We start from the raw sequence: 16,832 nt of genomic DNA on the forward strand, positions 1-16,832 counted from the left end.
AGACATCTAGGTTCATATATAAGGCGCACTGGAGTATAAGGCGCAGGATCAAATGCAGTACCTAAAAATGACTGTGCACAGTTCAAGCCAGCTACACTTCCCGGGAAACTTGTCTTCAGCGTGTCAGAGAGCTCCGATCTCAGAGGTATGGGCTGCTGGGGGTTAATGCAGGGTGATGCAGCAGGGGTTAAGCGGTCTCCCTCTGCCCCTTCTCCTTCCCTCCGCAGCCAGGGTGTTATTCCTGTGGGGTTCCCTGTGGCTCCTTCTCTTTCCCCTGTTACAGGGCTGTCAGGTATGGGGGATTGTTTACTGATGATGATTGCCTCGTGGTCGGCACTATGGCAGCTCCGGTCTCTCCGTGCTAGGGGAGGGCAGGATGGGGGCACTTCAGGAGCTAGGGACCCTGTATACTGTGTGGGAAGGTGCAGGAAATTTCTGGGGTTGGAGCTATTAAACACTGGTAAATGTACAGTACATCTTGTCTGTAGTACATTTCTGTATAAGTTCATATATAAGGCGCACTGGCCTATAAGGCGCACCTTTGATTTCTGAGAAAATTAAAGAATTTTTGGCGCGCCTTATAGGCCAAAAAATATGGTATGTGTAAATGGGTGAGGGAACCCTTCAGCTTACTTACAGGTACCAGCAGGGTCCCCAAATCTGCCTCATCAGACATAGTATGACTAGGATGGAAGCTGCAGATAGCGTCTGGATTTGAATTTTCTCGCCCAGGAACGTCACTACCGGTCGCGGTTGGAAGTGGGAACTCGAGCTCCATGCAACGCAGGGAATACACAGGGAATGTCGCAATCTGCCTTCATTAGCCGCCCTAACTTATTACTTAGGGAGGACGGATGTCGACCGCAAGGGTGCCACAGACTGGCTTAGTCCCGGGGGAACGCGCGAGCAGGTAACTGTTTTATTCCCCCCCCCACCTGAGAGGGAGAGATTTCTCTCCATCCTGACCCCGTTCGAACAGGAAAGACACTGGCGGGAGGATGTGGAAGGGGACCTTTAACCTCTCTCCTTTCCTGTTCCCACAGAGGTCAAAGGGCATCCTCCAGGTGGCTGTCATGGGGGACATAGTTGGAAATCCATACTTATGCCATTATGTCCAGAGGTCCAGGAATTATTTTCAAATAATAGTGCATTGTTATGTACAGATCAATTTAGATACTTCGGTACTGTTGTAATGGGGAAACTGAGGGATTTTGAGAGTATGAACTTAAAACCCCTGCTACAGGTAATAAGGAGTAAAGCGGTGACTTGGAGTAAACTGCCTTAAGATTGGCCTAAATAAAATGATTTTGCTCCCAAAAGTGTTATTTACCTTATCAGATTGCCCTATCTGGATTGATGAAAGTTTAAGCTGTTGGAGAAGATTTTGAATGATCTACTATGGGAGAGAAATAGGGTTAGAATAAAGAAGGCTCATCTATATAAACCCTTTTTTAAGGAATACTATCTGGCAGTCCAAATTGGCAATTTAGCCAGATGGGAAATGAATCCAACTTTGGGCAATCTAGTACAGTCGGCTGACCGCAAGGTTAGTAATGTTTTTGAGCTGTTGGAATCCTCCATACTATTAGATGAACCATTCTCTAAATGTGTAAATCCTTGGTCAAATAGCAGCTAACAGTTAAAACAATATTATCACTGCATAGATTTTTGGATGAGACGCTACTGTGGTTTAATGACAACCTGCCCGATATGAATTTGTGGTAAAATAGTTATCACATGTGGTGTTGGAGGATAAAGTAACTGCATTCAAGGTTTTAAATGGGAAATATAGGCCACAGAGAGGTGACCTGTTTAGGTACATGCAATTGTCACAAGAACTTTAGAGGGGTAAACATTTGATTAAATTTAAAAAAGAAACTCATGTACAAATACAAATGTATAGAATTAATTAAAACAGGGGGGGGGGGGAGTCTATAAGAACACAAGTGGAACATAGGGTTATGCACTTTAACATGGTACATAGAATTTATTATACTCCAGCTTTATTATTACGAATGAAAATTAGGAATGCGGCAGAGTTAAGAATGGATTGGAGTTAGAGAGTTAGCTGGGAGGCCTCAGAGGAGAATGTTGCAGTAATCCAAGCGGGAGATGAGGAGGACATGGACGAGTAATTCTGTAGACTCCGGGATGCGGAAGGATCGGATGTGAGAGATGTTCTTGAGATGGAGGCGGTAGGTTGTAGTAAGGGACTGGATGCGAGGCTTAAAGGATAAGGCAGAGTCAAAGGTGGCTCAAAGGCAACGGACTTAAGGGACCGGGGAGAGTGTGGAGCCATGAATTGTGATGGCTAGGTCAGATGGGATGTGTTAGGTGGAGGAAAGATTCATGTTTTGTCCAAGTTAAGTTTTAGAAAACAGGAAGAGAAAAAGGAGGATATGGCTGATAGATACTCCGGCTAGGAATTCTGGCTAGAAGAGGAGATATCTGGACCAGAAATATAGATCTGTGTCATCTGCATATGAATGGTATTGGAAGACTTAATTAGGTGTCCCAGGCCAGAGGTGTAGAGGGTGACAGAGCCCAAAGGAAAGCCAACAGAGAGGGGGCGAGGTGAAGAGGTGGTGGGAGAGTGATAGACACTGAATGTCCGGATGGAAAGGTATGAGGAGATCCAGGAGAGGGCATGGTGAGTGATACCAAGAGAACAAAGCGTCCGCAGCAGGAGAGAAGGGTCTACAGAGGCAAAGGCAGATGACAGGTCAAGGAGGAGGAGAACAGAGTAGTGATGTTTTGCCTTGGCTGACAGTAGGTCATCGGAAACTTTGGTCTCAGTGTAGTGATTGGGTCGAAAACCAGATTGTAGTTTGTCAAGGAGAAAGTTGGATCAGAGGTAGGAAGATAGTTTTAGGTGGACATGTTGTTCCCGGAGTTTTGAGGCAAATGGAAGTAGTGAAATAGGGCAATAGTTCAGCGGAGTGGATGGGTCCAGAGATGCTTCTCCAGGATGGGGGTGACAGTTGCATGTTTTAAGAAAGATGGAACAAGTGGATACAGAAAGGTTAGAGAGATGAGTTAGGGCTGGAATGAGCGCAGTGGTTGAGGATAAGATGTGATGGAATAGGGTCAAGAGCACATGTGGTGAGATGTGAGCTTGACAACATGGAGGAAACTTTCTCGCAAGTAAAGGAAGAGGAGAAGCTAGTTAACAGGGACTGGGATTGGATACTCTTGGTTAACAGGGACGGCGCTTGGATATTGTGGGTGGTTGCAGGGGATGAAGGTTGAAACTTTCTCCGATGTCATCCATTTTATTTATTTATTTTTTTTTAAGTGTGAGGCAAATTCCTCGAAATGAGAGAGGTCGGGGAGGTGCAGGACGACGGAGAAGGGAACTAAAAGTAGCAAATAGTTGTCTGGGGTTGTGAGAGAAAGATATATGATTAATGAAATAATCCTGTTTAGCAGATGGAAGTGCGGATTTGTAGGTGAAAACCGCCTGCTGGTATGACAGAAGGTCTTCCTTTGAGAGGGATTTCTTCGAACACTGTTCAGCTCTCCTGGTGCTTTGCCTCAGATGTTTTGTGAGGTTGGTGCCAGGGTGTCCGGTTGGGTTGTCTAGTTGTAGTGAGAGTGAGGGGGGCTACAGAGTCCAGGGCTGAAGAATCTGTGCTGTTGTAGAAGGTGGCAGCAGTGTCTACCTCCTCCAATGAGGATATGGAAGAGAGGAAGGAGAATCTTGGAGTTTGCTAGTATACAGATGTTTGAGATTCCTACATGGGTGTATAGGCCTGTGGACTGCAGGAGTGGTTGAAACCAGATTGGTAGAGAAAGTGAGTAAGTTGTTGTTGGATTGGAGGAGAGTAGATTTAGACAGATTGGATAGGGACGCAAAACCTATAAGTGCCAATGGACCATGCACATATACGTAACTTTGCGCAATGCAATACGAAAGGACACAAAAATTGCAACAAATGCTCAGAAATAAAGTAGTACCAATGAGAGAGGGGAATGAGCAAAGATGGTGGTAAAAAGGTCAAAAATTTATTGAAATCAATTTAAAAATAGAACATGACAATAGGGTAGTAAGATGTGGGTGCTGGGCAGCGGGCACACAATGGCTTACAATACAATAGGAATGTTAAAGTGCTTAGTGCATGGCCAGGAGGTGCGAATACATCAAAGGCAATTCATGTTACCAACACAGCACTACATATATAAAAAGCGCACAAAAAAGATAATAAGCTATACCTGGTAGGTCTGGAGTACAGGGGCGCAAGAGAGAGGACGCAAGAGGATGGATCAACTAATGAATACACACCTGCATGGGGAAGACGTGTGGAGTGGAGTATTGGCGGCATGGATGTTGTTGTTGTCCCGCCCCCCAGTCCGCGCTGCTGCTCATGCCGCAGAGCCTGCGCCGCCAATACTCCACTCCACACGTCTTCCCCATGCAGGTGTGTATTCATTAGTTGATCCATCCTCTTATTGGCCGGCCACCAGCATTTAACCTCCCAGTACCACCCCTTGACAAAGTCCTGTTGGACGAAACACGTGTCGGGGAGGTGCTGGGCAGCGTCCTCTCTATTCAGACCTACCAGGTATAGCTTATTATCTTTTTTTGTGTGCTTTTTATATATGTACTGTTGTGTTGGTAACATGAATTGCCTTTGATGTATTTGCACCTTCTGTATTGTAAGCCATTGTGTGCCCGCTGCCCAGCACCCACATCTTACTACCCTATTGTCATGTTCTATTTTTAAATTGATTTCAATAAATTTTTGACTTTTTTACCACCATCTTTGCTCATTCCCCTCTCTCATTGGTACTACTAGATTGGATAGGGAACACAGGCGGGTGAAGATGAGGTCAAGTGTGTGGCCCTCTTTGTGAGTGGCTGTGGAGGACATTCTGAGAGGCCGAATGAGGTGCTAAGTGAGAGCAGTTTAAAGGAGCAGAATGAACTATATCAATGGGAATGTTAAAGTCCCCCATATTTGTAGGCAGGATTAGTGATGTGTTACTTACATAGTGTCATGTGTTCAATCCTGGTTTAATTCTGATGCTAAACACTTAAGATCTGCACTTGAGAGACTGCGATGAAGTCCTTAGTATAAAGCAATGCTACTCCTGTGCTCATGTGCTACCATGATTAAGTCCTTTTGGACGAACCGCGTTGGTTTGCTGTGTCCGTACCCATGAAGTGATGTTATACGTGGATTTTAATATGGAGCAAATGAATTGAGAAGTGTTTTTATGAATCCTGTGGAGGTGCTGGAGTGTCCTTTCCAATGTATGACGAGTCGTAGATGGTGTCGATCCTTTTTTTCGGAGCGCCTAGGGATTCTTGGCTGCATCGGTGAGCTGGTCATTGTTTGGTCTACTACTTCTATGTATTGTTACGTATTACAAAGCTTCAAAATAAAGTCATTAAAAAGTATGTACCGTATATACTCGAGTATAAGCATAGGTACCCAATTTTAACACAAAAAAAAATTGGGAAAACCTATTGACTCGAGTATAATCCTAGGGTGGGAAATGTATTGGTCGCGGCCTTCCCAGTATATAGCCAGCAAGCACATAGCCAGTAGCCCCCCTGCCCCTATGATATAACCAGCAGCCCATGTTCCCCAGTATATAGCCCCCTGCCACTTAGTATATAGCCAGTGCCTGCCCTCCAGTACATAGCCAATGCCAGCCCCCAAGTACATAGCCAGTGCCTCCACCCCCAGTACATAGCCAGTGCCTGCCCCCCAGTACATAGCCAGTGCCTGCCCCCCAAGTACATAGCCAGTGCCTGCCCCCCAAGTACATAGCCAGTGCCTGCCCCCCCAGTACATAGACAGTGCCTGCCCCCCCAGTACATAGCCAGTGCCTGCCCCCCCAGTACATAGCTAGTGCCTGCCCCCCCCAGTACATAGCCAGTGCCTGCCCCCCCAGTACATAGCCAGTGCCTGCCCCCCCAGTACATAGCCAGTGCCTGCCCCCCCCAGTACATAGCCAGTGCCTCCACCCCCAGTACATAGCCAGTGCCTCCACCCCAGTACATAGCCAGTGCCTCCACCCCCAGTATATAGCCAGTGCCAGCCACCCGTCCAGCCTACAAAAAAACCTCTGTACTCACCTTTCCGACATCCCCCCGCACCCCACCCCCCCTCTTCTGTATTCAGCTCTGGCTCAGTTTTCGGGTCCCCGCGTGATGCGGTCGCATACACCATGCCTTCAGCCGCTTGCTGACATCATAGCGCGTGCCGATGCAGCGCACACACTATGATATCAGCAAGCAGCTGAAGTCATGGTGTGTGCGACCCAGTGCGCGGGGACCCAAAGACTGAGCCGAAGCTGCAGACAGAAGAGGACTTGCGGGGGACATTGGAAAGGTGAGCACAGAGGGTTTTTTTTCCTTAGACTAGCCGAGTTAGGGTGTTTAGCACATTTTTTATGCCAAAAACCACGGCTTATACTCAAGTATATACAATATATCTTACTAATACTTGGGTGGGAAGTAGCTGCCTGACATCTAGAGCTCATGGACATCACCAGACATTGCGGTCTCCTCCACTACTGCAGGGCTGCTCGTTGGTTTCTGTCTGAAGTTTAGTCTTTAGTAAGTGAAATAAGGCGCAAAAAATCTGAGATCAGAGACCATTCAGGAATGTTCCACTTCTTTGCTTAAATAAACTCTGGGGTCGCCTTGTTTTAGGTTTCACAATATCAATAACTACTAGTGAACCAGAGCCCCTGGCAGCACACCGCCTCTGCCCGCAGCCAGCACACCGCCTCCGCCTGCCCGCAGCCAGCACACCGCCTCGCCTGCCCGCAGCCAGTACACCGCCTCGCCTGCCCGCAGCCAGTACACCGCCTCGCCTGCCCGCACACCGCCTCCGCAGCGCCTGCCCGCAGCCAGCACACCGCCTCCGCCTGCCCGCAGCCAGCACACCGCCTCCGCCTGCCCGCAGCCAGCACACCGCCTCCGCCTGCCCGCAGCCAGCACACCGCCTCCGCCTGCCCGCAGCCAGCACACCACCTCCGCCTGCCCGCAGCCAGCACACCGCCTCCGCCGCGCCTGCCCGCAGCCAGCACACCGCCTCGCCTGCCCGCAGCCAGCACACCGCCTCGCCTGCCCGCAGCCATTACACCGCCTCCGCAGCGCCTGCCCGCAGCCATTACACCGCCTCCGCCGCGCCTGCCCCAGCTCATGCTACCTCCGCTGTGTGCAGACAAATGATGGGCTGTGCTGCTTGGATCAGGAGCTGGACCTCCCCTTCAGACTTTCTTCTTTCCATTATTCTGGTAGAGGTTGCTCTTGGTTCAGAACTTTTAGATGGTTTTTAGCTTTTTTATTCTTGAGGCTTAGGAGTGGCTTGCACCATGCAGAGAACCCTCTGGACTTACTCTCATACAGTCTTCTCTTTATGGATTTGGATATATATAGTTTTGGATATTAATCCATTGTCGACATCACGGAGAGTGGTGATCACTTAATGGTTTGTCTTCTCCATGGAAATCATCCACCACTGTTGTCTTCTGTGGGCATCCAGGTCTTTGCACCAAACTGTAGATTTTGCCGCTCCTAGTATTGTAGCAATTTTTTGGGATGCGTTTATTTCAGTTTTTGCAGGACATTTATTTTTAAGCATGGCTTGCATGACCTGCACGGAAAGCTCCTTTGACCACGTTTTCTTCACAGCAAAAACTTCCAAATGCAATCACCGCAACTCAAATCAACTCCAGGACTTTTATCCTCCAGGACGCCAATCATCAGTGAAGGAATTGCCCACACAGGCCCATGACACACTATTTCAATTTTAAAGTGGACCCCCTAAAATGAAAACTGGAAGTTTGGACTTAATGTCCATTCAGTTTAAATTGAATATGTTTCAGTAAACGGGTAAAAATACCACAAAGAAGAATATTGCAATTGTCCAAAGGGGAAATGATGAGGGCATGGACTCAGAGGAAGGGTCAGATGAGAGAGATGTTCTTACGATGGAGGCAGCAGGTTGTAGTAAGGAATTGGATGTGAGGATTAAATGGGAAGGCAAAAATTACCCTAATGCCACTTCCTTTGGATATTTGTTTTGTAGTGGACTTTTGGGATTAGGGATAGCGTAGAGACATGGACTGTGATGGTCCGTTCTGCTGAGAGGGATGTGTTAGGAAACTTGGGGGATGGACTATGGGCCAGATTGGCTGTTGTGCCAGTTTTTTGTCTGACTTTGCCCCAAAAATGTCCAGTGTGCTTTTTAAAGTGTCTGCGCTATAACCGGTTGCACTATGGCCACCACTTCTGAAACTTCTGCACCTATAGGGGAGTGGTAGTGCTTAGTTGGAGTTTGCTCTAGATTTATTGTGGTGCACGGTCTACAATGAAAATGCACCAAAAATAAAAAGCTGCCACAGGGTCCACACTTTCCCAAGCAGTACAGATTGCAGAAGATAATTGAACACTGTGACCCATTATTAAATTATCTGGCGCAACTAACACAGGAGTGAGGAAACTGCACAAAGGCAGATATCACCAATTTTTATATATCTGGGCCTATGAGTTCCATTTTTTCCATGCAAAGTTTTAGAAAACTGAAGAGAAGGATGTTGCTGATGGACACACTGGAATTTTGGATGAGAGAGAGGTGAAATGTGGGCCAGAGATATAGATGTGTGTCATCTGCATAGGATGGTATTGAAAGATGTAACGGGACCCAATTAGATGTCAAAGGCCTTTGGTGTAGACGGTGAAGAGCAGGGATCCCAGGACAAAACCTTGAGGGACCCCAACAGAGAGGGGGCGAGGTGGGGGGTGGTGTGAGAGTTATAGACACTGAACGTCCGGTTGGAGAGATGAGGAAATCTAAGAGAGGGCACGGTCAGTGATACCAAGAGAAGAAAGCGTCTGCAGCAGAATGGTCACCACTGTCAGAGGCAGAGGAGCGGTCAAGGAGGAGGAGAGCAGAGTAGTGATGTCTTCCCTTGGCTGACATTAGGTCATTAGAGACTTTGGTCAGGCCAGTCTCCGTGAAGGGATTGGCAAACTACAATCTGGTTTTCAACCCAAAGAGCGAGTTAACGGAAACCTAGGTGGGTAGTTTCAGATGGACATGTAGTTCAATTTCTTTCGACAACAGAACCGCTAACCTTTTTAGTCCACAGATGTAACAAAATGATATCCAGATAGTTATTGTACTAGTAGGTTGCCGCTAGGAGGCTAGAAGTGTTCTGGTATTTGATGGCTCAGTAAGGTCCAACAGATAAGGACAATGTACACAGTAAATGCAAGTAGACGTGTGCATATTATGTGGTATTAAGGCAACACAATCACCTGCTACGTGAGGATTACTTACCGTGTGATGTGCGGGGCCGGGGGTCCTCCATCATGACGTCCTGGTACCGGTCCTTGTGTCCCTCTATATACTCCCGCTCCTCCATGGAGAAATACACAGCCACATCCTGACACCTTATAGGAACCTGACACACACAATGACACAGTCATCACCCAGACCCCTCCAGTGCCGTTACTGGATCATTTCCCAGCATCCCCAGCAGTGTCACCTCTCCAGTCAGCAGCGCAGTCATCTTCATGGTCAGTTCTAGGATCCTCTGCTCATGGATCAGGGAGAGAGGAGGAGGCTCTGTGATGGGGCCCCGGCTCCTGCTCCATCCTCCTCCTGGCTCTGTGATGGGGCCCCTGCTCCATCCTCCTCCTGGCTCTGTGATGGGGCCCAGGCTCCTGCTCTCTCCTCCTCTTGGCTCTGTGATGGGGCCCCGGCTCCTGCTCCATCCTCCTCCTGGCTCTGTGATGGGGCCCCGGCTCCTGCTCCATCCTTCTCCTGGCTCTGTGATGGGGCCCCGGCTCCTGCTCCACCCACCTGACAGCTGATAATGGCTGCTGGGGGCAATATTGTTACCTGATGTCTTCTTCACTATTGTGCAATCCTGCGTATGGAAAGAGACATTTAGTGGTAGAAAAATTGTTCCCAACTCCATATTGGACAATGAGAATAATCCCTGGATCAGTCCCATCTCCAGTAATTTAGACACTGCATTAGTATATTAGATTCATTGTACATTGACTAAGAAATAAATATGACCATTTATTTTATAGGAACGTGTGCTCGTTGTTTTTCCCCACAACTAGCGCGGGCTTCAATGGGCTCAGATACATGGCTGTTGGTTGTTTCTGCGGCCCCATTTCTGCACCAAAAATATCAGAGCAGATTTATTTCTGCCCGATTTTGCAGCTCAGAGGTGGATGACACACTGGCTGCAACCACCGGACCACGAGTTCAGAGCAGACTGATTGCAGCAGCAACACCAGGGTCCTTGTCTTTTGCTTTCTTCTAAGCTTTAGTCTTTCCATTTATCATATGGGAGCACTTAGCGCCGGCATATGATTCTCCCCCGGGGCTATGGCCGCCCGATAAATCCGACGGATAGCAGTGGATTTGGTCTGGCCTGCCATAGAATTGCACTATAGCCTGCTCCTGGTGCACCGGGCAGCCCCACTCTACAGCCGCCAAACCCCCGAGTGTAAGGGAGGAAATAAATGCAATTCCTGGCTGGATGACAAATTTCACATACAATTCTGGGCCGTATTCTGTTCTTCTCTTTTCCTTTATTTAAGTCTGGAAGCTGTTCTAGAGGATGTGGGCTTCTTCCGGTCTCTTCCTATTATGGAGCCTCCCCCGATGTCTGACTGGTCATAAAGATGATAGAAATGTGGAGGCGATTACCTCTCCGCTCAGCAGGTAGATGATCTCCAGGGCGAGGCTGAATATTCTCCTGGAGATCTCGTCCTTGTCCATCCTTGGTGGTCACTCAGGAGAAGGACCGTCTGGAGGAGAAGATGAGGAAACTGGATGAGCTGGAGGATCTAGTACTGCGGGCCCCTCACCCATACAGGGGCCACATCATCCTGGGACACTGATTTAAGGAAATCAAACCTGCACAGAAAACTAAGATTAAGCTGTGGGTGAAAACTACAAAAGGCAGGAAAACAGTAAATTGTTGATGTAATTATTTGGAGGAGGGTTGCAACGATACCAGAATTTTAAGTGCAATACGATATCTTGAGAAGTATCACGATAAACGATACAATATTTTCATGAAAATAAAAAAAGTCTGAATGTTTATAGTGCAGTCACATGGGACGATAACATTGGAACATTAGAAATGCAATGCAGGGGGAAGGGCTCGGCCCAATCGCATCATGGAAACACGATCAGTAAAAGTCCCCTAGTGTTTTGTGAGGAGAGATTTAGTTTCTTAGTATATTATGTGTATTGTGAAGGTTGTCCTGGTAATGTACCATTTAGGGCTCATTCAGAATTTTTGATGTTCGTGTGCTATCGGTGTTTTTGCGGATGGCATACAGACCCAGTGTTTCCTATAGGTCTATTCATATGTCCTTTTTTTACACGGATGTGCAGACAGTGAGGAAAAAAATTGCAGCCAGCACTATTTTTTGTCTCACATGAAGACCACGTACCTCCAAAAATGGCAATAGATCTGCAAAAAAAAAACCTGAATGACATGAAAGCAATCCAATTTTTCTCAAATGTTGTAAGGCGACAAACTGGTGAAGCAAAAAAGGAATTAGTCCTCACCAATAATTCGGCTTCCATTAGTCCACCATGACGGCCCCCTGGAGGTGGCTTCCCCTTCCTCTGTAATTGAGAGCATTAAAAGGTCCACCCTCAACCTCCCACCAGTGTTTTACCAAATAACTAGACCAGTATCGGCTTCAACTCAATTTTATTTAGTATGTGAATTCGCGTCCGCAGGTCTCGGCCTACGCGTCCGCAGGTCATGACATACAAGTTTTCAGGTCATGACATACAAGTTTTACAGCAAATATATGGGAGGGAAAAATCAGCGTTGTCATGGTGGACTAATGGAAACCCAATTACCGAAGGACTAATTCCTTTTTTCCATATCGTCCCCCATGACGGCCCCCTGGAGACACACCAAATTATGCCTAAGTTACTAGGGGGAACACAACCTGAAGAACTTTCCAGACATCTATAATGTCTTACAAAGGTGACATTTGTGCTCCAAGTGGCTGCTTTCCAAATTTCATCAATTGATGCTCCTCCTCTGTAACAAAGAGCGGTAGAGGAACACCCTTAAGATTATAACATTCCTTGATGGGATCTGTAATCCATCGACCAATCGTGGACTTGCCTTTGTTTCTTCCTGCAAATCGAATAAATAAATTGGAATCCTTCCTCCAGGTACTGGAAGCCTCAATATATCTAAGTACAGTACGACTTACGAGATGCCACTTCTCTTCAGTGAAATTCTTTGGTAAAATGATTTCCTTATTCCTATGGAAGTTAAAAACAACCTTAGGCATAAAATTTATATCAAGTTTGAGTGCAATCCTATCTTCTGCGACTATCAAGTAAGGTTCACAAACAGATGAGGCCTGCAGCGCACTTAGCTTTCTAGCCGATGTGATGGCTGCCCGGAGGTGTCAAGAAACGCATGTTGTGAGGGTCATTAGGTTCAAAGGGATCCGTGGTTAAAGCATCTAAGACTAATGATAAATCCCACTGAAGGGATGACTCCTTAATTGTAGGACGTAGGCGAAGAAAGGCCTGGAAAAATCTTTTTACCCACCTGTGTTCCGCCAGAGCTGTATCAAAGAAGGAGCTTAAGGCCGAGACCTGGATTTCAGGGTACTGGGCCGTAGACCTTTTTCGAACCCTTCCTGTAGAAAATCAAGAATCTGACAGATATTGAGAGTATCTTGATGAGGCATGTCCTTCGAACAAAAGTTTTTCCATATTTTTAAATATATAGCATGAGTTACCGGTTTTCTACTATTTCTTAAGGTTTTTATTACCTTACATGACAGTCCATTCTAGTTTAAGAAGGAGCTTTTAGGATCCAGGCAGATAAGTTTAGGAAGCCCAGGTTCTGATGTAGGACTGGGCCCTGATGTAGGAGGTCCAGTCTCTTTGGAAGGATGAACAGAAAATCCAGTGCTAATTTTTGTAGGAATGGGAACCAAATTTTCTTCGGCCACTACTAGGATTACTTTGGCTGGGCTGATTAATAGCTTATGTAGCACTTTGTATATCACCGGAATTGGGGCAAAGGCATATTCAAGGTCTTGATTCCAGACTTGTGAGAAGGCATCTAGTCCCCAAGGAACCGGTCTTGGATTCAGAGTAGAATTTTTCCACCTTGCAATTCTTTCTTGAAGCAAATAGTTTGATAGCAGGTAGACCCCATCTTAGAATGAAGATTTCTTCATTCAGGCTCCATTCATGAGGAAGGATCTGAGTCCTGCTGAGATAGTCTGCTACCACATTCTCTGAGCCTTTTAAATGGATAGCTGACATTGACCGAATGTTTTCTTGTGCCCACCAAAATATTTTTTGCGATATCTTCTGAAGTTTTTCTGATCTGGTTCCGCCTTGTCTTTTTAGATAGGCAACCGTAGTTGTATTGTCGGATAGGATTTTCAAGTGTTGCACCTTCAGGTCGTTGGAGCAAGATTTTAATGTCTTCAAAACTGCCCACAACTCTTTTTCGTTTGAGGAAACCTGCCCCATTTTCCGGGGCCAGTGGCCCTGAACTGCTGGCATCTGTTAGAATCTGGACCACCAGCCATTGTACCCAGTCTACTCCCCTCTTTACTTTTGAGGGAATTACTAGATGTAAATGTAAATGGTCATAGCTTCTGTTCCATTTTGAAAGGATCCAGAATGCAAAATCCTTGAGTGATTTTGGCACCAGGTCACACTCTGATTGCATGAGGTCATGGTCCCCAGAAGGCTCACTGCTGTCCAGACTGAAACTGATTCCTTCTTTTGGAAATCTCTGATCTTCTTCAGCAGTCTGTCTGCTTTCTCCTGTGGAAGATTAGAGGTTTGTGTTATAGAGTTCAATGATACTCCTAAGAATTCCTTTATGTGATTTGGGGCAAGATCTGATTTTTCCAAATTTATGATCCATCCTAGAGTCTGTAGAACTTATGTTGTGAACTTCTTCTGAATCTCTAAGTGGCTTACAGAGTCTCAGATCAGTAGGAATTCGTCTAGGTATGGAACAACAAAGACTTCTTCTGTTCGTAAGTATTTTACAACTTCTGCCATGATCTTGGTGGAGATCGGAGGCGCAGAGGAGAGACCAAAAGGTAACACCGTGAATTCAAAATGAAACTCTTCTCCTGAAGGTGATAACACCGCAAACTGTAAGTATTTTTGCGGCTCTGGGTGAATAGTAACATGATAATATGCATCCTTGGGTCCAAGGTACATAAAAGGGCCTTGTAGGATATCAATGGAGAAGCACATTTTACTGATTCCATTTTATATCTGACATATGTCACCCAATTGTTGAGATATTTTAGGTTTGTGATTAGTCTAAAAGCTCCATTTGGTTTTTTAATTAAAAACAGAGGAGAATAATAACCCGTACCTTTTTCTTCTGGGTGGACTGGGCTGATCACATTTAGGTTCAACAGGCCAGACACTTCCTTCCAGAATCCTTGTTTCCAGGTTTGTCTGTTTTTGGATTTTGACTGGTCCTCAGTTGATCGGAAATTACGAAAAAACTGCTTCTTTGGTCGTTGTTTAGACTCAGAAAACCCTTTCTTCTTATCTGCTGCCTTGTCTAGGATTTCATCCAGTTCTTACCCGAAGAGGAATTCACCGGAAAATTGAAGGCCACAAAATTTTGACTTGGAACGAACATCCCCTAACCATTGCCTCAGCCAGAGTGTCCTCCTTGTCGCATTAGATAATGCTGCTTCTCTTGCTGAGAAACTAATGGTTTCAGCTGAAGCATCAGCCAAAAAAGGCGTAGCCGATTTTAGTAACGGAAGGGAGTCTAAGATCTCTTCTCTGGAACTTCCTTCTTTAAGGTGATCTTCTAGTTGCCTTAACCAAAAAGAAGTTGTCACAATATTTGTTTTCAGAGTAGCCAATGAGGTCTCCCACGCTTCTTGGAGTTTTTCCTATCCATGGCATCTTTTAACGGAGTAGAATCTTCAAACAGTAGATCGGTTTTCTTAACCACCTTAGCAATAGGGACATCTACTTTTGGTACATTGTCCCAAATCTTTGTTTCCTCTGTGTCACACAAAAGACGACTTCTGAATTCCTTTGGGACGTTTAAACCTCTTTCCGGGTCCTTCCACTCATCCTGGATAAGGCCTTTAAGGCTATCAATGATAGGAAAAACTCTGACCTTCTTTTTGTCTCAGTCCTCCAAAAAGCTCGTCCACTACTGACTTTTCTTCAACAGTGTCCTCAATGTTCAGGGTGTCTCTTAAAGTGTTGATTAGCACATCCATGTCGTCATTCGGAAACAGTTACTTAGGGTCATTCAGTAAAGGCTGTTGCATCACATATCTACCTGATAAGAGCAAGAAGGTTGTCCATCATCAGTTTCTATGTATATAGGATTCCCCTAACTCTTTTATGCGGAGGACTTCCTGAAGCCTTCATTTCTTCACGCATAACCACACATAATTCATCTAAAAAGGACTGCTTTTCCTCCTTCAATATTTTAACCAAACAATCTCTTTTTGTTAGAAACATCCATTTTTGTATTTCAGATTTAACAACGTTTGGAAGATGTCTTTTTTGGTTTATCTTTTTCAGACTCCTTAGTCTTCTTTTTTGCAGTGAGATCTCCAGTCATCAGAAAGGAAAAGAGGAGCGATGCTTATTACACAGTGCATATAGTGCCAGTAATCTTTACTTACAGAGCCCAGGGGTCAGGAACAAATCTCCGCCTCATCGGCCAATGTGTGTTCCATGGAGACCTCAGCAGACTGACTACGCCGCAGTCCTTACATGCTTACCTTCCGACGTCTGACGCCATCAATTACAGCCCGTCTCCTAGGCTGTGTCGCGGTGGCCTCACTTCCAGTAACACCGGACGAGTATTATGTGCCGTATTATTATTATGGGCTGCTGCTGACCTGCATGGAGCCGTGTGGCCGCCAGCACAGCCCGATGGGCAACCCGGGACCTGTAGACCCCAAGTAGAACTTCCAAGGAGCCCGGACTAGGAAGGCCCCGGTGGAGCAAGCACCCCTGTAGGGACAGGAAAAACACTGGTGGGAGGTTGAGGGAGGAGCTTTTTAATGCTCTCAGTTTCCTGTCCCTACAGAGGAAGATGAAGCACCCTCCAGGGGACCATCATGGGGGACGATATGGAAAAGTAGATTAAAAATCAACTGGGAGATGTAGAGACACCATATAGAGATATCATTTCATGATATTTTGAGGATGACATGGTTCCTGCTCTTCCGATGATCCGATACATTTAAAAAAAGGATTCCCCAACCCCTCACATCTATACAGAGGATTCCCCGACCCCCACATCTATGCAGAGGATTCCCTGAGCCAGCACATCAATGCAGAGGATTCCCCGAGCCAGCACATCAATGCAGAGGATTCCCCGAGCCGGCACATCAATGCAGAGGATTCCCCGAGCCGGCACATCAATGCAGAGGATTCCCCGAGCCGGCACATCAGTGCAGAGGATACCCCGACCCCCCCCCCACATCTATACAGAGGATTCCCCGACCCCCCCCAACATCTATACAGAGGATTCCCGACCCCCCCCCCCACATCTATACAGAGGATTCCCGACCCCCCCCCCCACATCTATACAGAGGATTCTCGATCCCCCCCACATCTATACAGAGGATTCTCGATCCCCCCCACATCTATACAGAGGATTCCCCGACCTCCACACCTATGCAGAGGATTCCCCGAGCCGGCACACCTATGCAGAGGATTCCCCGAGCCGGCACACCTATGCAGAGGATTCCCGACCCCCCACACCTATACAGAGGATTCCCCGAGCCGGCACATCTATACAGAGGATTCCCCGAACCGGCACATCTA

The 16,832-nt window shown here is 46.6% G+C and overlaps 1 protein-coding gene across 2 annotated transcripts in view; it reads right to left on the minus strand.

Moving 5' to 3' along the window:
- Positions 1 to 16,832, minus strand: part of LOC140122810 (oocyte zinc finger protein XlCOF8.4-like) — a 217,981-nt gene that overhangs the window by 187,697 nt on the left and 13,452 nt on the right. Inside the window, exons 2-4 of one of the 2 annotated variants that reach the window (XM_072144034.1) lie at positions 10,692 to 10,792; positions 9,511 to 9,894; positions 9,303 to 9,426 (exon numbers count right to left, since the gene is read on the minus strand). In XM_072144034.1, coding sequence (XP_072000135.1) covers positions 9,303 to 9,426; positions 9,511 to 9,894; positions 10,692 to 10,763 — 580 coding nt within the window. In that variant the 5' untranslated portion in view covers positions 10,764 to 10,792. The remainder of the gene's footprint in view (positions 1 to 9,302; positions 9,427 to 9,510; positions 9,895 to 10,691; positions 10,793 to 16,832) is intronic. The other variant, XM_072144036.1, reaches the window with a different exon arrangement.

This window comes from Engystomops pustulosus, chromosome 3 (genome assembly GCF_040894005.1).
Source record: "Engystomops pustulosus chromosome 3, aEngPut4.maternal, whole genome shotgun sequence".
In the NCBI taxonomy this organism is placed as follows: Eukaryota; Metazoa; Chordata; class Amphibia; order Anura; family Leptodactylidae; genus Engystomops; species Engystomops pustulosus.